At 47.8% G+C, this 23,532-nt stretch overlaps 1 protein-coding gene across 1 annotated transcript in view; it reads left to right on the forward strand.

Moving 5' to 3' along the window:
- Positions 1–23,532, forward strand: part of TOP6B (topoisomerase 6 subunit B) — a 131,179-nt gene that overhangs the window by 24,029 nt on the left and 83,618 nt on the right. The window contains exons 3-4 of the mRNA XM_086511355.1: positions 13,389–13,486; positions 13,585–13,690. Coding sequence (XP_086367481.1) covers positions 13,389–13,486; positions 13,585–13,690 — 204 coding nt within the window. The remainder of the gene's footprint in view (positions 1–13,388; positions 13,487–13,584; positions 13,691–23,532) is intronic.

The following is a 23,532-nucleotide window of genomic DNA, read 5'->3' on the forward strand; positions in this document are numbered from 1 at the left end:
ATAGGCAATTTTAGTCGATGTACAATGTTGGTGCTCACAAAATTATTGGAACATCCGCTATCAACCAAAACGTTAATTGGTTTGCCATGAATGAAGCCAAGGAGATTTAAGACTTGATTAGACAAGTTGCTCGGTATGGGCATAGTATTCTTGGCATTTTTCATTAAAAATGTAGCTACCTTGGAAACGCGTATTGTGTTAACAACACGTTTGCCTCTGTCTTGCTATGAAGTAGAAACGGCAGATTGGTCATAATTAAAAGTTAACACGGTAGGTGTCTTTGCATTGGCGATTCGTCGCAGGTTAGATGGTTGAGGACATTTATCACATTGGAACCAACGATGAGGTCCACCATGAAGGATACAGAAGTTGACGCTTGATTTCCATACGAACGTCTGTCCGGATAAGAATTTTGCCAAAAAGATTGTCGGCCTCCGCGACATCGATTAAAATTAAACCGATCATTTTAAAAATTTGGTGTGCGCTCTCGGACTCCAAACACTAGATCGGGACGAGGAACTAGGGGACTGTGAAACATTAGAACCATTATGTGATCTGTTGCCTGAATAAGAGACGTCAAGCTGGTTTCGAAAAGGGGCACGGGATCCGCGACCAAATGGGCGATCGTCATCATCTCCAAGTTCAGTCGTTGGAACTGAGATATTTAAGCAGCCACAAAGCCTGTTTGCTTTAAGTGGCGCAACAGAATGCACATGAAAATCAGCAGTTGTTGGCACAAAGGCTTTGCACATTGTGCGCTTGAATTTTCCCCATGTCGGCGTTTGTTTTCCTAAGGCAACCCGATTTTGCCACCAAATAAAGGCAGTGTCTTTCAGGAGGCTAGCAGCCAAAGCTACTTTTTTTTGTTCCGTTATGTCCAAGTTGCTAAAATAATTATCCATCTTGAAAATCTATTGATCAATCACCCGCTTATTGCGTTGACCATCATAAGGTTTAGGGGGTTTTATGTCCACTTTTTTTATATATTAGATTCTGTGATTAATCGAAATAAATATTTAAAGTTCAGGATTGTTAATCTCATCAAGTGGATCCACCATGGCTTGATCTTCGCCACGTACGAAAGATGTAGAACTGCCATCTTGCTGAGGTGTCGGCTGTGTCAGGGCTTTAACTTCATTTGACAAGGACTGGAGCATGGACTCGAACTGGGCCTGTCGTGAAGCTTGGGCCTCAAACTGTTGCTGAATAGCGGCCAAGAGTGCAGCTCCGTCCTCCTGTCCCTGCTGTGCCCCTGAGTCCGTCATGACGAGCTCACAGCTCGTAGCGAGGCGAGGCTAGAAAAGACCAACCTGTAGGCAAAGTAGGCGGTGTGTGTAGTGGCTCCATGAACTCAACGAATGCCTGGTCGTTCTCCGTAAAATCCTCGGTCTCGTCGAACTCTGGAGTCAGTGGAGTGTAATCTGGCATGATTTCCTTTGCGTGGAAAGGATTCAATGTGTGGGATGTTTGGATCTTGGAGAGGTTATCCACGTAACAAGCTGGAATGTGATGTGCGACGAATGGGAAACGAGTCAAAAGGAACTCGTAATGTGGCAACTCTGCCTGCTCGCACCGAATGGTAATCCGCCGCACTGACCACCTCTGGAACCTTAAATGACGTTGCGAGATGCGCACCAGGTACTCTCTCTCTCTCGAGGATTACGAGGTTCGGGAGAGTATGTGGGAGACAGAATCTCCACGGGTACTTCCGGAACAGCCTGCTCTAGAACGGGTGCAGAATAGGTACATGTGCAGGGATCTCCGCAATTTCCGGCTCTAGAGAATCTAGAATTAGTATGATGTCGGGTTCCGGCGAATCGGAGATAATCATAATCTCGTAGGGAGGAGGATTCCATGGAAGAATTTCTTCCGGCACGTCGTCTACGTACGACAGGTACGGAACATGCACTTCGTACATGTCATCATCCATGAGGAGGTAAAGTCCGCGACGCGTGATGTGCGGCCATAAGAAATGCTCGCAAGAAGGCCACGCTGGAGAGTTTTGCTGTGAGGCTGGTTCGTTGCATGGAGTTATTTGTAGCCATGCTTAGGTGATGTGGTTATATTTTTAATAAAACACCTCTATTGGCCAGTCACCCCAAAATTTGGGACGGCTGGGCACTTTAATAATTTATAAAGCTTATGAAAGGTCAGCCAGCCAGCGTAAGAATGAACCTCAGCGTAAAAAACTCAGCAGCGCTCATAAGTCAGCCAGCGTGGAAAAAAAATCAGCCAGCGCAAGGAGAAATCGAACGCTGCTTGCTGTCGCTTGGTGATGTGCTCTACTGCTTGGGAAAAGGTGCGGCAAAAAGGCACAATACTCCATGTACCGGCTGTACACACGAGCCTTCTGGTATACGCTGTGCACAATTCTCCGGGTACGCCACACATACTCTGGGTACGCCACACTCGTACACACTGGTGTCTGCCCTCTTTATATTCTTTTTTCTCTGATGTTCATAGAATTAAATAGAACAGTTAAGAGTTACCGTATACACGTAGACAATTGGGCACCATCTTTCCTCTGCTGCCATACAACTCACAAGGTGAGGATTGCGGGAAGGGTAGGCAACGACGAAGTTAGGTAGACGCCAAGTCCAAAGGCCCAGTAAAAATTTTGGTCTGAAACCACTGTGAAGAACACGCTTATTATGTGTGTTTATTCATACTTAAACTTAGATGAAAATTGAACTTTGAACAGTACTTGAGAACAAGAGACTGAATGTTTGATTGATTGAAATGTGTTACAAGGGCGTTCTTATATAGAATTTGAAGAGACACGATGAAGAGACATGACCATAGGTCAAAAGACATGACCCTAGGCCAATAGTCGTGTCCCTCTGCTGTAGAGTCGTGACCATTGGGCGTAGAGGTGCAGTCATTTGCCGAAGAGGCATGGCTATTCGCGGAATAGGTGCGACTCTTGGACGAAAAGGCACATCCTTTCGAGAACAAGGGTCTCTGATTTGGTACGTCTTCGTATTTGCAAGAGAACCAAACAAGAAAGGTAGTACAATCATGAAGAACACGTCACAATCGTGACATAATAGCTTAGCACAGCTTAGTAATTAGCATGGTAGAGGAGATGAGCATGCATTGGAGCTTGGCTCTTGGTTGGATTTGCATCACAAAGCCAAGAGTTGTTGGTGTAGGCCTCCCTTCTCACAAGCTTGGAGTAGATGATGAGCTTTCCATTAAAGCTTGAGAAGGAGATAGTCTTCTTTACTTCACACATGAGATTGTGTGAATGTGTGTGTGATAATGGCTTGCAAAAATCAGCCCCCTCTCTCTCTCTTGGTCGACCCCTTTTGCTATTTGCTCATGCTGGCATCCTATTGGCCCCTACAAAGCTTAGCCAATGATAATTAAGAAGCATAAGTGATAGCCTTGTGACATGTGTCCCCCTTTCCCCTCTTGTGAGAGCTTTAGGTATTTAAATAATGCAATTAAACTCTCATTGGACCTCTTAGTCTTTTGGCCAATAGGAATCAGACAAGCGATAGGGTTGCTGAATGCTCATTGGACCCCTTGGGAGAGTGTCCAATAGTCTTCTAGAGAGCTTAATTTATATTGGTTCTTTTACCAAGTGTTTTTGAATGAATTAAACTAAATTTACTCTAGCCTAATTCTCATTAATCCACCTCTATAGCCATCCAATAGGATTTGAATGCACCTTGGGGGCAGCTGGGCTACGGAGCTGACATGTGTCCACTATGCCCTTTGTGTAAAGGGAGCTTGGAAGAGTGTGTGTGTTTCTCTCTCATCCCCTACTAATATGGCTCGCCCCCTCCTAGACAGGGATGTGGGAAGACTTTTGAGTCTTCCCACAAGCATCCAATTTACCCTCAGGCTTGACCATTGAAGATTTTATTTAATTTTGGAACCTTAGCATTTTGGAAGTCTTAATGGGCCAAACCTTAGGGTCTTTGAAGCCCATTGATGCACATTGCGCTTTTGCAGATGGCTCCCCCCTTGGATCCCTATTTTCCCTCCTGTGGATCCCTACTGTGATTGGTCTGCCAACCTAACCAATATTCTAGCTTTTTCTCCTCTGGTACTTCCCCATATTAAATGATCAGTTTAGCATGAAAATTCATAGGAGAATTAGATATTAGTTATTATGACAGTATCTCTCATAAAGTTCACTTGTATGGGATGTACCGATGATACCACAAGTCATACCCCCCTTTGGAGTCACAATGGTCGATTTCTTCGTAGATCTCAAAGGAATGGTCAAGGCAATGTCAAGGATATTGCAAGCTATAGCAATCACTAATAGATTGCTCGGAACACCACCGTATTGTGTCTTGTCAGTGGGTAACCAAAAAAGAGAGTGAAACTTTCAGCTTGCTATCCACCCAAAAACATGGGTTTGTATCAGAGCGTTGCAGAGGTCTGATAGGTCTCCGTGTGCACAGCCGTTGGAAGGCTGAAAACAGAGGAAAAAACAGCGTATAGCTCAAAAGCAATCACCAATATGCTATCGTGGTTGTCGAACGGTTTGTAGGGGGATGACCCAAGGTTAGATTGAAATGCAGATCTCGGTTGTAGGTGCTCCTCCATTGCTGAGTATAAGGTGCAGCGGAAATGAATGTTGAACTTTGCTTAAGATGAGTGCTCCGAATTGTGCTCAAGGCTCCTTTTACTTACGGAAGGGAGAGCCTTCCGTACCTTTAGTGAGAGAGTAAAAAGATCACAAACACTGTGAATGAAGGTGCTGAGACTGAGAGATAGAGAGAGAAGAATACGACACCAGAATGTTGTCAAACCCTCCTCCGAAGGCCCCACTCTCTATGGCGAGAGTGGTCTACTATTGATTGCACAAATTTCTAGAATGCAATGGACTTGCCGACGATGTCGACGATGATGAGGACGACGACGAGACAGGCTGAAATCTGAAAACGCTAAGGGCTGAAATCTGCAAATCTTTATTTGCTGAATTTTGACTCTATGTTGGTGACGACGGCGATGACAACGATGCGACGACGACACGCTGAAAATGCAGATTTGCGTTTTCCGGGCTGAATCTGCAAACACTTGCTGATCTGACCGTGTGGTGAGGATCTGCTGCGGGAAGGTGAGGTCTGCGAGGTTTAGGGGGTGTTCTGCAGTGTCTATAGGCTGAAAACTGAAAACGCTGGTGCAACTGAAGGTTTTGTCGTCGGGAATCTGCAAAAACGCTAGGTTGTGTTGAGGTTCTGCTGGAAAAACACTAGTGGATCTGTTGTGTCCTGCTGTCGCCAGGTGGATTTGCAAATGCAAAACGCTGGGCTGATCTGTAATGCTGAGAAAACGCTGGCTGTCTTGGTAGCTTGAAAAACGCTAGGTCTTCAGGCTGGCCAATTTTCCCTACCTAGTTTCCCAACAAAAGTCACTTAATAATAATAAGTGGAAAATGGCTAAAATAGGGAAAATAGGTTTTTTGCACCGTAAAATGCTCCTTATGAAATCTGATGGTCAATCTGATGATCATGTTGTGTACAACCAGAGGATATGCATCTACTCTAAGTGCTTGGACGTGCACGGTCTGCGAACAGACTCACAAACGTGCCAGAACACTTTCTAAGCTAACGGAACCGAACCCATGTCATGAAGTAGTTTGTCCTCGTACACATAGGGTTAGATGTGCACGTGACATCCCCTCATTTTCAAAGTGAGGTATTGGTACCGAATTGTATGGCGTCGAGGGAGATCGCCAACAGCGTCCAGAATCCTGGACAGGACTCTTCGCCGGCCCACTCTGATGCATGTGTCATGCGATACTTGAACTTCATAAAGATCTGCAACGCTTCTTCGTTGGGCCGCGCTGACAGGGACACAAAGTCATCTGTGGATCCTTCAATGCTTCAACTTCGTCTATAGTCATACGTCCACCTTCTTCAAGAATCTCCGAGGATGAAAATTCCTGAAACCACTTCCAACACAAAAACATAAACATAAACATACCCATTCCATGTAAAGTGACTGGAAAAATCCTAGTCTCTTTTAGAAACTGTGCGTGCAATGTAGATGAACATATAGACAGAGTGCCAAACCGTTCATCAAACACACGCAAACAATGGAATCGAAACTTGTCTTCTTGATCTAAATCTATGAACTATGGCAAATCACAATGGAAATGCCGATGCTTGACGCTCAATCCTTCTTTTGCTCTCTCGGATACTGTGTCATACCAAGGAAGAGACCTGGAATGTGAATTCCTTGAATGCAAACATTTGATCTTTTCATGAGTAATCTGTATACATCCATGCTCATTCATGAGTGAATCGTGTTCATCGTACAATATGTCATGCCTATGAAAAGGGATCACATAAGGACGGTGACTAAAATACAGGAAAGCATCACGAGTGAAACACTCGGACAATGCGTGCTGACTAATTATCCGAACACATAATACTTCTTGTGTGGGTTCTTTGGAACTCGACTCGAGAGTCAAGATCGGTTCTTCGTGATTGATCGAATCTGCAATGAGGTTAGCTTCACTAGACAAAGTATCAACTAAACTATCATCCTTGCGAACAATCACAGCTTTTTCCTGCAAATCATCACGCTCGTGAATAATCACATCTTGATCATGCAAATCATCATGCTTGTGAATAATCACATCTTGATCATGCAAATCATCATGCTCATGAATAATCACATCTTAATCATTCAAATTATCATGCCTGCACATTAGAATATAGTAGGACCAACTCTTGCATGCGTTGGTCTCTCTGCGCTTCATGCTCTAACCGTCTTTCTTTGCGCTCGCGATCCAATTCGGCTATTCTTTCTTTGTGCTCGTGAACCAATTCTACGTTTCTTTCTGCAGCCGCCAAGCGCACTTGCTCGCACTCACGCTCAATGGCTGCCATTCTTTCTTCGTGCCACACTTCTTGTTGTCTATTTTGTCGTCTCATCATGTCCATCATAGTCTTGACCAAAGCCTCCATAGGATTTGGTGCAATCCTTGGCGTAGATGGGGAAGGGGGAGGGTCGGACAAACCTTTTGGTGGGGAAAATCCTTCTTCGCCACCTCCATGCTCATCAACTCCATGCGAAGTATCCATTCCGCTTCGAGTGATGACCATACATTGAAGTCTTGGGTTCTTAAGTTCACGAGGAACTTGGGTTCTTGTGGTTCTTGGTCTTGAGGGTCTTGAGTTCTTGAGGTTCTTCTTTAGCTTGCAATCTGTGTTAGAGAAGGATCTTCTCTTACCCGAGCTCTTCTCTTTCCTGCGGGCGCACCCCTTGGCGGCCTTGCGTTCACACCAAGGTTGCTTTTTTCCACCTCACGTCGATTGGCCGGCCGCTAAGTGCTCGGTCCGCTCTCAATGAGTGAAAAGAGAAACAAGGGAAGACTCGACAAGCCCTTCATTCTTGGGTTTCTTGTCACTCTTCAAAAACACAATTAGGAATCGACACGCCCAAGTGGACTTGGGTTACGTGCGACCGCAACAAGCAAAAAAAATTCTTGTGGTTCTTTCCTTGAGTGATATAAAACATCGCCAAAGCTTTGATACCAATGTAAGGTGCAACAGAAATTAATGTTGAACTTTGTTCAAGATGAGTGCTCCGAACTGTGCTCAAGGTTCTTTTTACTTACGGAAGGGAGAGCCTTCCGTTCCTTTAGTGAGAGTGCAAATGATCACAAACAAAGTGGCAAACACTGTGAATGAAGGTGCTGAGACTGAGAGATAGAGAGAAGAACACGACACCAGAATGTTGTCAAACCCTTCTCCGAAGGCCCCACTCTCTATGTCGAGAGTGGTCTACTATTGATTGCACAAATTTCTACAATGCAATGGACTTGTCGACGATGTCGATCATGACGAGACGGGCTGAAATCTGAAAACGCTAAGGGCTGAAATCTGCAAATCTTTATCTGCTAAATTTTGACTCTATGTTGGTGACGGTGGCGATGACGACGATATGACGACGACACACTGAAAATGCAGATGCTGAAATCTGCGTTTTCCGGGCTGAATCTGCAAACTCTTGCTGATTTGACCGTGTGGTGAGGATCTGCTGTGGGAAGGTGAGATGTACGAGGTTTAGGGGCTGTTCTGCGGTGTCTATAAACTGAAAATGCTGGTGCAACTCAAGGTTCTGTCGTCGGGAATCTGCAAAAACACTAGGTTGCGCTGAGGTTCTGCTGGGTGGATCTGTTGTGTCCTGCTATCGCCAGGTGGATTTGCAAATGCAAAAGGCTAGGCTGATCTGCAATGCTGAGAAAACGCTGGCTGTCTTGGTAGCTTGAAAAACGCTAGGTCTTCGGCTCGTCTTGCTGAGAAGTTGCATGTCACATGACACATCCAACCCTATGTGTTCGTGGACAAGCTACACCATAACAGGGTTTCTGTCAGTCCAGTCAGTATAGATTAGAAGTGATATGGCACTTTTGTGAGTCTATTCGTAGACCGTGCATGCCGAGTCACTTAGTGTAGATGCATATCCTCTGGTTGCACATAGCATGAGCATAAGCATTTACATCAGATTCCATCAGAGTCAGTTTGGGGATTTTTCCAGTGACTTTAGCCTAATTTCCCTATTTTTGACAATTTTCACTTATTTATTAAGTGACTTTTGTTGGGAACTGAGTAGGGCAAATTGGGTAAGTTAATATATAAGCAACCCAAAGCTAGCATTCTTTGGCAGATGAGCAAGGAGCTCAACAGGCCCCCAGGCAGCAGGTACTCTATCTCTCTCAGCAGGAACTCCTCAAGCATTCCCCCATCAGCATAGCGTTTCCTCCATCGCCAAACATCCCCCTTCCTTGGCGTTTTTCCCAGCCAAGGCCAGCCAAGGCTTGATCGCCATTTACCCTTGCATCTAGCATTACCAGATCAGCCTTAATCGCAACAGAAGCTTCAGCGTTTTCAGCAGGGAATTTCAGCAGTAAAAACGCAGCTTGAACACAGCAGATCCCAGCGTTTTGACAGCGTTTTTCAGCATAAGGAAAACACAGCAGTTTCAGCGTTTTTCAGCAGGAAGAACAAGAGGTTTTCAGTCCCAAGTTCTCACAGATTTCAGCCTCTAAGTCGTCGTCGTCGTCGTCGTCCCCGTCGTCGTCTCTGACATAGTCCCAAATTGCATCAGTCCATTGCATCGTCATTGTACCAATTTGTGCAATCAACAAGTAGACCACTCTCACCGATGAGAGTGGGGCCTTCGGAGGAGGGTTTTACAACCTCTCGGGTGTCGTATCTCTCTTCTCTCTTTCTCTCAATCTCATACACTTGCACGCACAATATCCACTCACTTTCTTCGTGATCATAGCACTCTCCATAAAGACGGAAGGCTCTCCCTTCCATGAGAACTAAAAGGAACCTTGAGCAAATATGGATCACTAATCTTGAGGAAATACAACATTCATTCCGCTGCACCTTACATTGCACTTCATCTGCTGCCTCTTCTACCAGAGAATGCTAGCGCTAGCTTTTCTTAAAAATTTTCATAGCCAATTTGCCCTACCCAGTTTCCCAACAAAAGTCACTTAATAATAATAAGTGGAAAATGGCTAAAATAGGGAAAATAGGTTTTCTGCACTGCAAAATGCTCCTGATGGAATCTGATGGTCAATTTGATGATCATGCTGTGTGTAACCAGAGGATATGTATCTACTCTTAAGTGCCTGGACATGAACGGTCTGCGAACAGACTCACAAAAGTGCCAGAACACTTCCTAAGCTAACTGAACTGAACCCATGTCATGAAGTAGCTTGTCCACGTACACATAGGGTTAAATGTGCACGTGACACTGAGAACCCTCGTAGCCGATCCGCTAATCCAAAAATAAGTCCAAGTTCGAAGAACTCGATTATCGTGAAAGGATGTTGCAGAACAAAACCGGTATTGGTGTGTGGCTGAGTAGAAGTAGATCGGTAATGAAGAGATAAAAAATGCTGATGGAGAGCAGCATCCGAGGGGCTGCTCCGACTCTTTCCAAAAATGCCAATGTGGCTGAAAAAATACAGCCCACCAATTGGGTAGAGGGAGGCATTCGAAGAGGTGGGGAGGGCATGGGAGAGGCCTGCCCTACGTTCTTGATGAGCCTTAGGGGCTTAGGCCCCCTCTCAAGTACTGTGTTTTAACAAGCAGGGCCAATCGTGAGGAGGAGTGATAGCTACAGCAAGGGAGGGTATCTTGGCTCTGATACGATGTCAGAGTGGCAGTGGCACAGAGAGAGAGAGAGAGAGAGAGAGAGAGAGAGAGAGAGAGAGAGAGAGAGAGAGAGAGAGAGAAATGAAATGAAATGAAATGTTATATTAACGTCTTCAAAAGGCCAAAATGACCTATGAGACCAATCAGTTACAAAATAGTGAATCTAATACCATGTCTGGGTACAAAAGAACTAGAAGTGGAACAAAATACTACTACTACTACTACAATCTAAAACTACGTGGGTGTAGCAGCTGATACAATAGGTACCCGGTAAACTGGATGTAACAGTGTGTGAAACAAAGATGGAAGAAATGGTGAGGATCCATCCTCATCTGCACTCTGGATGTCGAGAGAGTATGGCTCGAATCTTCTGTTGTAGTCTCCGTCGATGCTGTGTAGCTCCTCTCCTCAGTCGCGGTCGTCTGTATCTCTGTAGCTCCAATGCTCGGTCGATGAGAGTGCCAGTAGTGGTCGAATGAGTGTGGGACGAGCTCTGCAGTGGTGGCTGCTCCTCTGGCTGTCCCATATCTAGTGAAAAGAAATCTGTAATGTGTCTCTGGGACTGCCTCTCTCTAGCTCTCCCCAGTAAAGTGTCTCTATACCTGTGTAACTCAAGTAGATATAGTCCAAGACATCTCTGATCCTCATAACTCATGACCCTAGATAGAGGACCAAAACCCTCTCTGAATAAGCAGTGGAAACGCCCCCGTATCTCATAGAACACTGTGCAATGACATATGTAGTGCAACTCTGTCTCTGGCTCTCTCTGGCATAATCGGCATATCCTGCTGTCTGCTGGTATCCCTCTGAATCTACCGGTCTCAATCTCGAGCTGATGTGAGGATGTGCGTATCTGACCAATGGCACAACGCAAACCATGAGACATATGTGTGTCCATGTAGCTGGGTCGAATCACAAACCCATCTCCTGTGAGGTGGAGAAGATGCTCTCTATAGAAAGCCATCTTCGTGCTCAACTCCTGAGGCGGCTCTATCCATGTCCTCCTGGTGTCGAGCTGGATCAGGTCCTGACGAATGAGTCTAGTGATCTCCACCCGTGTAAGAGACAGCGAGGGTGCCTGAAGAGAATACTGGAAAGGGGGCAACCTGTCCATGGTGAAGCCATGCGTCTGAAACCATGAAGTCATCTGTGCATACCAGCATGAAGTGTCCCCCTGTAGAGCTAACTGTCTGGAAGACTCAAGGGCCAATCTAGCATATCTGTCTCTAGTAGTATCCCATAGGCTGTGCACAAAGGACACTGATCTGGTAAGCGCCTCAATCTCCATGGGGGGGGCAGCTAGCTCTGCTCGAATGATCGCGTGAGGTACGGAGGCCTTGGCTCTAATCAATCGGGAGATCATAGATACCAAGGGCCTCTCCATACGTCTCCAACCATCCTGGCCTACAGAAGGTCCCCATACCTGTACCCCATACATCATAGCTGAGGCTACTAAAGTATCAAAGAGCCATAACTTTGTCCGAGGTTCCTGGAACTGAACCTGCGAACACATCCTCTCCAAGCCTCCCAAGGCCGCATAAGCTCTGGTCAGTCTAGTCTTTGCTGCTCTCCCCAAAGAAAACCTCGGCCCAGTGAAGACTATCCCAAGGTAAGTGTATGCATCTGTATACTCCACAATCTCTTGACCATATGTGAAGGTCGGTGCCGATCTCCTGATCCACTGCGGTGTGGTGTTAAACACCATGACCTTGGTTTTACCAAGGTTTACAGACAATCCACTATCCTCTGCAAAACTGTGTAATGCATCCAACTGTCGCTGCATACCCTCTGGTGAGTCAGAGATCAAGACAATATCATCAGCATATAACAACAATGGGATCCACGTCCCTGCCATGTCCACCTACGAGCACCTTCTTTACCACTGAGATGGTAAAGAGAGCCATTGACAGGATGAGGACCCGGAGGGCTTACGATCATGACGGTCTAGTAGCGGAGCACTTTATACATGCTAGGGATATGCTGATGGAGGTTCTTGCAGTGTTGTTCAATCGTGCCATGTGTGAGGGATTACCTGAGACTTGGAGGTTGTCTACTATTGTGCCTATATTCAAGGCAGGTGATCCTACAGAGCCTGGAAATTAGCGCACTATTATGGTTGGACACACACTGGCACGATTGTATGCATCCATTATTGAGCAGCAGTTGAGTAACTGGGCAGAGGGTGAGGGTGTACGGGCAAAGGGACAGGCAGGTTTCAGGAGGGGTTTCTCCACTCTTGACCATATTCTGACACTCAGAGCTATCATTGAGGAGGGCAGGTCACATGGGAGACGGATTTATTGTAGCTTTGTGGATTTCCGCAAAGCATTTGACATGGTACCGAGAGCTCGACTGATGCGCAGACTGCAGGAGATGGGGGTGCCCACAGTGTTGATTTGGGGGATTATGGCTTTATACAGATCAGTGATGGGACATGTACGCACCCCAGAGGGGATATCTGACTTAGTTCACTCCACTGAGAGAGAGAGAGAGAGAGAGAGAGAGAGAGAGAGAGAGAGAGAGAGAGAGAGAGAGAGAGAGAGAGAGAAATGAAATGAAATGATATATTAACATCTTCAAAATGCCAAAATGACCTGTGAGACCAAGCTGTTGTAACATAGTGATTCTGATACCGCTTCCGGAATCAAAAAGAATTGAAACAAAAAATACAACTACTACAAGGTGGGACTGTTTTGAATGAGGTGACTAGTTGTAATCTTGTCTTAGTATCTTCAAAAATGACAAGAAAGGAATCCAAGATCAAGGCTCGCATATTCTTAAATTGCTATATTTGTTTTTTGTGAGAAATATCTTTTATGTAATACCTTCTCATATGCTTTGTCATTGCTATTGCAATGACAAAGCTCAATTTGTTTTTTGAGAGGAATATCTTATATGTAATACCTTGGATGTACAGACACAAAGGTTAGAGTACATAATTAATCTGACACACAAAGATGTACTCCCAATTATTAGAGGACATCAATCTGGGACAAAGGCTTAAATTCTTAAATAGCTACTGTTTAGTTCAGTGTATTAGCCGTCACGGAAAAGCGGGTATTTGTTTTCCCAAAATGTACTCTACGTACTGAATGACTTCATGACACATCAGCACATTTGTATTTTTTAGTCATGCATTTTCATGTAAAAGAAAGATATACGTAATGAAGCTGTTAACTTCATTTGCCAAGTTCTCCAGCTGGTAAATTTTGAATTTGTTCTTACGGGCATGTATTTTTGCAGCCAGGAAAAAGTTTGTATACCACAGTAAGAGAACTTGTCGAAAATGCTCTTGATTCTGCAGAGTCAATCTCAGAACTGCCAGTGGTTGAGGTGACAATGTATGCATCCTGTTTTGTATTGTGCACGCAACAGACTTTTAATGAAGTTTGGAGAATTTAACCATGCTTGAACTTGGGAATTATTTGTGAAATTGCAGTGAAGAGATCAGCAGATCAAAGTTCAATAATTTGATAGGCCTTATAGATCGAGAGCGGATCGATGCTGAGCTGTATGATGATTATGAGACAGAAAAAGCACGAGAAGTACGCAGTTTTTGACTCTCTCTCTCTCTCTTTCATAAGGATAACTCAGTATGTTTGAGCTTGTTTTGAAGTTAGTTCGGTTTTTATTTTATATGCCTTTATGACATGATGGTCAGAGTGGAATGTAATCAATAAATGTATCTAATTTGTCCTTTAGGCCAATTTTGGCCTCTAAAGGATGTTAATACAGCATTCTCTCTCTCTCTCTCTCTCTCTCTCTCTCTCTCTCTCTCTCTCTCTCTCTCCAAACATATGGCTTCACCATGGACAGGCTGTCCCCTTTCCAGTACTCTCTTTAGGCACCATCGATGTCTCTTACACGGGTGGAGATTACTAGACTCATTCGTCAGGACCTGATCCAGCTGCATACCAGGAGGACATGGATAGAGCCGCCACAGGAGTTGGGCACGAAGATGGATTTCTATAGAGAGCATCTTCTCCACCTCACAGGAGATGGGTTTGTAATTCGACCCAGCTACATGGACACACATATGTCTCATGGTTTGCGGTGAGCCATTGGTTAGATACGCACATCCTCACATCAGCTGGAGATTGAGACTAGTAGATTCAGAGGGATACCAACAGACAACAGGATATGCCGCTTATGCCAGCTAGAGCTAGAGACAGAGCTACATTACATATGTGATTGCACAATGTACTTTGAGATACGGGGCCGTTTCCACTGCTTATTCAGAGAGGGTTTCGGTCCTTTCTCTAGGGTCATGAGTTATGAGGATCAGAGATGTCTTGGGCTATATCTACTTGAGTTACTCATGTCACGTGCACATCTAACCCTATGTGTACGTGGACAAGCTACTTCATGACATGGGTTCAGTTCGGTTTAGTCAGCCTAGATTAGGAAGTGTTCTGGCACCTTTGTGAGTCTGTTCGCTGACCGTGCATGTCCAGACACTTGCATATCCTCTGGTTGCACACAGCATGATCATCAGATTTCCATCAGAACCTATTAGGAGCATTTTTACAGTGCATAGACCTATTTTCCCTATTTTAGCCATTTTTCACTTATTATTTTTAAGCGACTTTTGTTGGGAACTGGGTAGGGCAATTTGACTAAGCCAATATATAAGGAAACCTAGCGCTAGCACTTTCTGGGAGAAGAGGCAGCAGACATCCAACAGTGCACCTTCTCAGCACGACCCCCCTCGGGCGGATGACCTAGCGTTTTCAGCCAAAAACAGCCAGCGTTTTCTTCCATTGCAGATCAGCCCTAGCGTTTTGCATTTGTAGGCAAACCTGGCGACAACACGACTCATCGGATCATTATCGTTTTTGCAGTAGGACACACATCAGCCCTAGCGTTTTTGAATTTGCAGAACATCCTAGCGTTTTGCAGATCCTCCACGACAGAGTCAGCCTTTGCATCAGCGTTTTGCAATTTCAGCAGATAGACTCCGCAGTAGAACCCCCAAACCTTGCAAATCTTACCTTCCCTCAGCAGATCCTCGCCGCACGGTCATATCAACGAGCGTTTACAGTTTCAGCCCGGAAAACGCAGATTTCAGCATCTGCATTTTCAGCGCGTCGTCTTTGCATCGTCGTCATCGACATAGAGTCAGAATTCAGTAGATAAAGATTTGCAGATTTCAGCCATTAGCATTTTCAGATTTCAGCCCGTCTCGTCGTCGTCCTCATCGTCGTCGACATTGTCGGCAAGTCCATTGCATTGTAGAGATTTGTGCAATCAATAGTAGACCACTCTCGCCATAGAGAGTGGGGCCTTCGGAGGAGGGTTTGACAACATTCTGGTGTCGTATTCTTCTCTCTCTATCTCTTAGTCTCAGCACCTTCATTCACAGTGTTTATCCACTTTGTTTGTGATCACTTGCACTCTCTCACTAAAGGAATGGAAGGCTCTCCCTTCCGTAAGTAAAAGGAACCTTGAGCACAGTTCGGAGCACTCATCTTGAGCAAAGTTCAACATTCACTTCCGCTGCACCTTACATTGGTATCAGAGCTTTGGCAGTGTTCTGTATCACTCAAGGAAAGAAGAACAAGATTTTTATTTTTTTTTTGCTTGTTGTGGTCGCACGTAACCCAAGTCCTCTTGGGCGTGTCGATTCCTAATCGTGTTTTTGAAGAGTGACAGGAAACCCAAGAAAGAAGGGCTTGTCCAACTTTCCCTTGTTTCTCTTTTCACTCATTGAGAACGGACCGTGCACTTAGCAGTCGGCCAATCGACGTGAGGTGGGAAAAAGCAACCTTGGTGTGAGTGCAAGGCCGCCAAGGGGTGCGTCTGCGGGAAAGAGAAGAGCTCGGGTGAAGAGAAGATCCTTCTCTAACATAGATTGCAAGCTACAGAAGAACCTCAAGAACCCAAGAACCTCAAGAACCTCAAGAACTCAAGAACCCAAGACCCCAAGAACCACAAGAACCCAAGTTCCTCGTGAACTTAAGAACCCAAGACTTCAGTGTATGGTGATTACCCAAAGCGGAATGGATACTTCGCATGGAGGTGATGAGCATGGTAGTGGCGAAGAAGAATTTTCCCCAGCAGAAGGTTTTTCTGGCCCTCCCCCTCCCCCATCTACGCCAAGGATTGCACCAAATCCTATGGAGGCTTTGGTTAAGTCGATGATGGACATGATGTTACAACAAGAAGCGAATCTCGTTGCCCTAGAGCACGAGCGTGAAGCACGCGAAGAAAGAAAGGCAGCTATTGAGCGTGAGCGTGAGCAAGCGCGCTTGGCGGCCGAAGCATGAAAGGAAGCGGCCGAAGAAAGACAAGTGGCCTTGGAGGCAGAGTGAGAGGTACATAGAGACCTACACATGCAAGAATTGGTCCGACAGGTTCTCAGCTCGAAACCCGAGCCAGCCAAAGATGTTGGTAGTTTATCAAGTCGCGCAAGCCGAGATTGGGACTCCAACAACCCCGTCACAGAGAAGATCACGTTCAGTAAGTATGATGGTAAGATGGATACTACGATTATTCATTCTTGATTGCATCAATTTACTGCTTTTTTTCCGAGAAAAAGATCCTTTTATTAGTTAATGAAACTGTCCATAGGGCTACAACCACCTCTTCGAGAGAGGGCTACGACAACCATGATGGGGAGACTCTCCCGATGAAAAACAGTATATGAGAAATGGGGGGAGGGAAGAGCCACACAGGTGGACGGTAGTGCCATCTGAGTACACCTTGGGCCATGGTGAAAACAGGCCCAGGACGCCAAAGTAGAAGAAAGGCCTCTTTGCGCTGCCTCATGCGGTTGGAGCTGCCCTGAAGTCTCTCGAGCTGTCCTCTGAGGGTGTGGGTCAGCTCTAACCAAAGATCGCGAACAGTCTCTGCTGGTGGTACAGGGCAAGCCTCAAAGATGAGGAAGCAACGGGCCCGCCAGATGAACCAGAGTGTCAGGCCATTGATGAGCTCCCAGCACTCCTCTCTCTCATTGCACCACTCTTGAGGAATAAGCTCTATGGCAGGCTGGAGTGTAGGTCGCTCCCCCTGCATCACTATCATCTTGCTGGTGGAAGATAGCTCAAACTGAAGTGCCGGGCCCGTGAGAGTGGACTAAGCAGCTGCCCCCCAAGTGTACTGCGGAGCCGTGGAAAGAACAGGCATCAGCCGAAGAACACGAAGTCACACCTGCTATGCCAAGGGACAGTCCCAAAGACAATGACGCTGACTCTCCACAAGATGGTCACCAGCTGCGCATGCGGCCGAGAGACCACTATGCACCAGCCAGCTCCCAACTACTGTATATCTGTGTGCGACCAGCCACTGAAACAAAGTGACTCGCCTCGGCTGTCTTGAGTCCCACAACCTCTCCCAAAAAGCTGCCAAGAACTCAGCTATGAGACCCTCCTCCTGTCAATGAGGTGTTGCAGCAGGGCGAGTCTCTCTCTGTGCTGCCAATATATGACGTCTTAGTCGAACAGTGTACTGAAAGAAAGGGACACCTGGGTGGTTTGCAAAAGAGAAAGGATCTCTCCAAAGCCACTCTCCAGGATCCCACTGTACTCGTGCCAGTGGACAACTGTCAACACTCCCCAACCCACAATCTCCAGTGTCCAGTCTCAAGAGCAGCTGGGTCAGGATCGATGACACAAGTCCTCCCACAGATGCCCACCACTCGGATCCTCTAAAAATAGCACTCTGCCACCTGCGGGGCCTCTACTGCAACTCGCTGCAAGCGTCCCTCACCCTGTAACTCAAAAAACAGGGAGGGAATAGTCTCAGAGCAATCTTGAATTGAGATGAGAACCTCCAGTCAAGTGAAGGCTCCCATCCATCTAGGCGTTGCTGACTCGAGCGGTGTGAGCCACTCAGTTGGAACTGCCTCTGAGATGTCCTGGCACATGCTTTGCACCCCTCTCATGCCCTGAAGCTGAAAGCCCTGTAACTCCTCTGACAAGCCTGAAAATTGTAACCAGTCACCTAAAGAGCGTGATGGGTCGACTCGCTGCCATGGGACCCCAGGAAACATGAGGCCGACTACCAACCAAGTGGCCTCTCTGAGTGCTAACCATAGGGTTTCAAACAAGGGGCTGTCGCAGGCGCTCCTCCGTGCAAGTAGGTTGCCGTTGCTCCAGGCCTCTCCGCAAGTGCTCCCAAGATCGAAGCAAACCCACAGCGAAGCGGTCCTCCAGTCTCCTGCTCAAACCAACTCTGCGCATCTTTGTGAAGATCCATCTGGGCCAAGCAAGTCCCACTTCTCCAAGAAAAAACTGGGAGTCAAGCCATCCTCGCTTGGACAGCTACCACGGGGGAGTGCACTAAGAGCCGTGTGCAACTTCTCAAGCTGAAGTGGTAGCTCAAGCCTTTGACGCATCTCCTCAGTCACAAGGCAAGGCATCTGTGCCCAGACTCTCCCTACATGCATCCTGACGCTCTGACTGAGGCTCTGCAAGCAGTAACTCATGGTAAAAGTCAATAGCAACTGCACGTATGTCCTCTGGGCCCTGGCTCAGAAGCAACTGACCCGTCGGGCCTCCTCAACTGACTGACCTTGGCATGCGTATGTCGAGGTCCCACTGCCTCGAAGAAAGCACCAGTCACTGTCACCCGCCTGTGTCCACCGAGATGCCTGTCGATGGAAAGCAAACTCATGGTGCTGCTCCTTTGTGCTAACAAGCTCTTGGCGAGCCTGCTGTAACTGCTCCTCCAACCAAGGACTGTCTGGATGCTGCTCCTGTATCCTCTGCAAGGAAGCAACGCCCCGTCTGAGACGCTGCTCCTCCTCTCTCGCTGCAGCCAGGCGAGCCAACGACTCTTGGAGAAAGAAACGACTAAGCTGAGCTAGTCATGAGGCCACTTTGTCAGCAGGAGAATCCTGCATGTCCAAGCTCTCTGTCCAGAGAGCCTCTACTCGCTCTCTGAGTGCAGAGTCCAGCAAGACCCTCTCAGGGATGCGAAGCATCGTGCTCTCCCTCCTCTGTCTATCTGCCACTGTGAGGATCACTGGTGCATGGTCCGAGAAGGAAGTCCATGCCAAAATGCCAACTGTCCCACCCAAGCCACAGAAATGGTCACTAGTGTAGAAGCGATCTATCCGTGATAGATTCACTCTTCCCACTCTGCGCTTTGGACGAGAGAAGGCTAGGCTGTCTGGGGGCCTCACAAAGCTAGAGTGCTGCCACACATCCGAAACCCTCAAAGTCATACAAAACCTCTCCCAAGCTGCGAGCTCAACTCCATGCACAGTAGCATGGCTACCACCAATCCTGTCAGAAGGGTCCTGCAACATATTGAAGTCACCCCCTATGCACCACTGCTTTGCCTGCAGCACAGACTCAACAATCTGTGACCAAAACTCTACTCGTGCACTCGCCACGTTGGGCGCATATATGTTCAGGAAGCCTACAAGGCAACCCTGAACTTGCATAGTGATCCACTGAGTCCTGCCTGGCACAATAATCCCTCTGCCCACAATGGCCTGCTGTAGAGACTCCGCAATAGTCATACATACCCCACCTTGGATGCCTCCAGGTCCGAAAGCAACTTACCACAAAATATCATATCGTCCACGCAAGAGCTGACCACAACGTCTAATGCGGCTCTCGCACAGATGATGCTCCTGTAGCAAGGAGATCAATCTCGCCTCCCACAAGGCAACGCTAAAGCTCTTGACGCAGTCGGCCCCTCTGACGCTGAAACTGGGGCCCACCTAGACCCTGCACGTTCCATGAGACGATCCTCATGGGGAGCGAGAGAGAACAAATGTTGCCGCAACAACTAAACGTGCTATCTTCGAGGCTGGCTTGGATAGGGAGTAATCCGCATCCGAGCGTCCTCTAGATAGGCATGACTGCAAAGAGTGCCTGGCCCAAGCTCAAGAAGACTGAGCCGTATGTAAAGCAACCTCCTCTGTCCAGGAGTCCTCACGAATGTGTACATAGCATGGCGAGCACTACGTATTAGCAAAGAAGTGAACCACAATGTGTTTACATCTTGCTGCATCTGGAGGGGTCACCGCAAACTTGGCCAATGGCCACAGAGTCTGCAGCATGTCTGTAACTCCTAGGTCTCCCATGTGGTGAGAGAACTCTAGGGCGTGTGTATGCAACCACTCCAACACTGAGTCGAGAGTCCACTCAGTCTGGTCCCTGCCACAAAGGGGAAAAGAGAAGCCAACCGCTGAGTCCAAGGCCTCTATCCTCCTAGTTGCAAGGAACAGAACATGAATCCTGCAGCAGGCTGCCTCATGGTCTGCTAAGGAGTCGCCGAGAAAGCGTGTAAAGTCATAGTCAAAGAAGTCCCAAGGGCGCCGAATCACAAAGCTCGTCAGACTACGAGGGACTGTGCAAAGGGAGACGTCTGTACTTGTAAAGGGGGTCGCAAGAAAGGCTATCCCTCTCTCGCCAAGCGCCTCGTGGCAAAGGCGCTGCCAAGAGATCTCCTAGCAGTCGGGGATGGCCCTGCCTCTTGGGGCGAATGTGGAACTAGAATGGAAGGGGGGGGGGGGGGGGTGTGTAGGAGCAGGGGGAGGTGGGGGAGAAGAGGGGCGAGGGGGATCGACAGAGGTAGAGGGGCAAAGAGGAGAGGCGGCGGGAGCAGAAGACCGGGGGGGGGGGGGGGGGCGGTCGAGGGTGAAGCTCAGGTGGGGGTTGGAGCAAGGACCTCGTCGTGCTCAAGAGGATTGAATCGGTTTCCCAGGGAATCCACTGCTGCTTGGCAGATGCCTGAGAACCACCTTGAGTGCCAGGCTGTCGCTATGGCCTCTGCCTTCGTCGACCACGAACCTGCTGCCATCCCTCCTCTGCTAGAGCCCTAGGCTCGGAGGGTGGCTCTGCCTGTGTGCTCTGTGTCTCTTCCTGTGTCTGTTGGCCAGCCCTTGCAGACTGGGGCTGAGTTTGTGGTGTAGGTCGGGGCCTCCTCCATGGACATGCCTTCACAAGATGGCCCATCTGTCGACAAATGAAGCACTGGTTGGGGAGGCATGAGTACTCCACGCTCTGTATAAACCAATCCCCACTCACCGGAGGAAGGAGAATGACCTTCGGGAGAGTGTGAGTGTCTCTAACCAGAACGCGAACTGAGGGAATGCCGGCCGCCTTGCAGCGACTGAGGCTGCTGTGCGAGGTGTCTCCAGGACAGTCACCAATCCGTGAGCCTATACTGGACAAAAGTGGTAGGTACTCTCTCCGCAAACCAGGAAAGCAGACGGAGATGGGAATGTCTGCCTCCTCTACGAAGACATCTGAAGCAAGGTCAAAAGCATGTCTCCACTGTTGAAAGTGGGCTCGAGCTACTCGGATGGTCAAGGGGCTCATGGTGATGACCTTGGACGCCATCTCGGAGGACTCAAAGTCGATCTGATAGTAGCCTCGTCCGAGGATCTGAACGTCCAAGATCTTGTCCACCTCTGCGAGAAGATGGGCTTGGAGAAGGTCACGTTGCTCTCCTCTGCTAGGTTTGGTGCCGAGAATCTTGCAGATGACAGAAGTCACCTGCAAGCGCTCTACCTCTGTGGCTAGGCTTGCTTGCTTTGTCGTGAAAGAGCGAGTCGAATGGTGGGCTCAGCGGGGTCGGGCGAAGGGACTTCGGAGGAGTCCCTCTGTGGCGAACGAAGAGTCGTTGACGAAAGGAGGCCGGGGATGCGAGGCGTGGCTGGCGGGATTGGGAGGCGCGACTGGCGGACTGAGGCAAAAGGCGGGGCGGCAGGCGGGTATGGCAGCGACGAAGGGTGGGCAGGGTGACAGGTGGGCAGAGGGCAGAGGGCAGGGTGATAGGTGGGCAGAGGGCAACGGGTGGGTTGGAGGCTGCTCACAACAGGTGCAGGCGGCGAGGGGAGGGGGGGCGGGGAGTGATGGCGAGAGGTGGGCGCGATAGTAGCAGCGAGCAGCGGGTACGAGATCGGTTGCATCAATTTAATGCTTATTTTGCGACAACTAAGAAGACAAGAAATAACAAGGTTTTGACGACAGCCATGTACCTTGCCGGTGTCTGTAGAGGTCGTGGTCTTAATAGAGAAGATGCTTATTTGGTACTCTTTCCATCTACCTTGGATGGCTTAGCAGACAAGTGGTACAATCAATTTGCAGAGAACCACTTTGCGACTTGGGCCACTTCACGACAACAATTTTGTGAAGCTTTCAGACCAAGGGACTTCCAAGAGAAGGTCCTGGATGAGTTTGCAAACCTGATGCTCCAACCAAATGAGACTTTTGCAAAGCTCATGACCAGAGCAAAGTCTCTGGTGGCCAAGCTTCCTCAGCAACCAGGTGAATTTATGGTTAAGAAGTGGGCGGAGAAGGCTCTTCCTAAAACTTCCCAGCAAAAACTCCGAGAGAGTCTCCGACCTGACGCCACTCTGGAGGAGTTTGTCGCGGTTGCTACTAGGATATAGGGAGCTAGGAAGCTGTTCACCAACTCCCCTCAGGTAGAGACCCCTTCAGTGTTTTTGGAAGGTCCTTCTGATCCTCTAAATTCTTTACGCAGGGAACTGGAAGCCTTAAAGTTACAGCGAGCTCTTCAAGAGGAGAGGTCCTTCTCTCTTAAACAGGAGAAGCCTCCACATCACGAGGCATTGGAACAGATCAAGCGCGAGCTAGAAGAGCTCAAGTCTCAACAGGAGACTAAGGCTATGGTTTGGTGTAGCTCATGCCGCTCTCCTGGGCACCCTCCACATGAATGCCCCCTTCGGGTTTACTGCCACTTCTGTGAAAAGTCTGGACATGAGGACAAGGATTGCTACTACCTCAAGGGATTGCGACAAATACAACAAAGTTTTGGTCCTACTATTCAACAAGGGCCAGCACCTGCATCCAACATGGTTTCTCCCTGTGGCCATCCACACCACATGCCACCTTTATTGACAGCCCCTCCTATGCAAGGTATGCAAAGTACTTTTCCGTCTCAGAGCTTTTATCATACCCATGCTCCTTCATCACCTCAAAGATTCTATGCCTCCACCTCCAACTCCATGCACCAAGAGCAAGGACCACCTCGCCCTTCGACTCACCCATTGAATCGGCCCATTTTGTGCTACAGTTGCGGGAAATATGGTCATCACCAAAGCAAATGCCCTCTTCCCGAAGGGTCCCCTCCCTGTCTTCATTGCCTTGAAACGAAGGATCACTATAATAAGAATTGCCCTAAAATTCGTGCATCCACGGCTTCGAACCCAAGTCAAAGCCAGAATGAGTTTACCTTTCCTAAGCTCAATCTGATAGCAGTTAGCACCGTTTCTCAGCCACCCCCTTCTGCTCATGTGGTTACCCCTCAAGATAAGCCGCAATTGGTAGAGGAGCCATCGGGTGTCCTCAATCGAGCCCAGAGAGCCGCTCTCGGTCTTATCATTCCAGCAAGTTCAACTCCCCCACACATTCTCACAACAGTGGATACCCTGCTTCAACTGTTGACAAGCCATTCCCCAGCGCCA

Source organism: Adiantum capillus-veneris, chromosome 4 (assembly GCF_014529385.1).
Source record: "Adiantum capillus-veneris isolate H3 chromosome 4, ASM1452938v2, whole genome shotgun sequence".
Taxonomy (NCBI): domain Eukaryota; kingdom Viridiplantae; phylum Streptophyta; class Polypodiopsida; order Polypodiales; family Pteridaceae; genus Adiantum; species Adiantum capillus-veneris.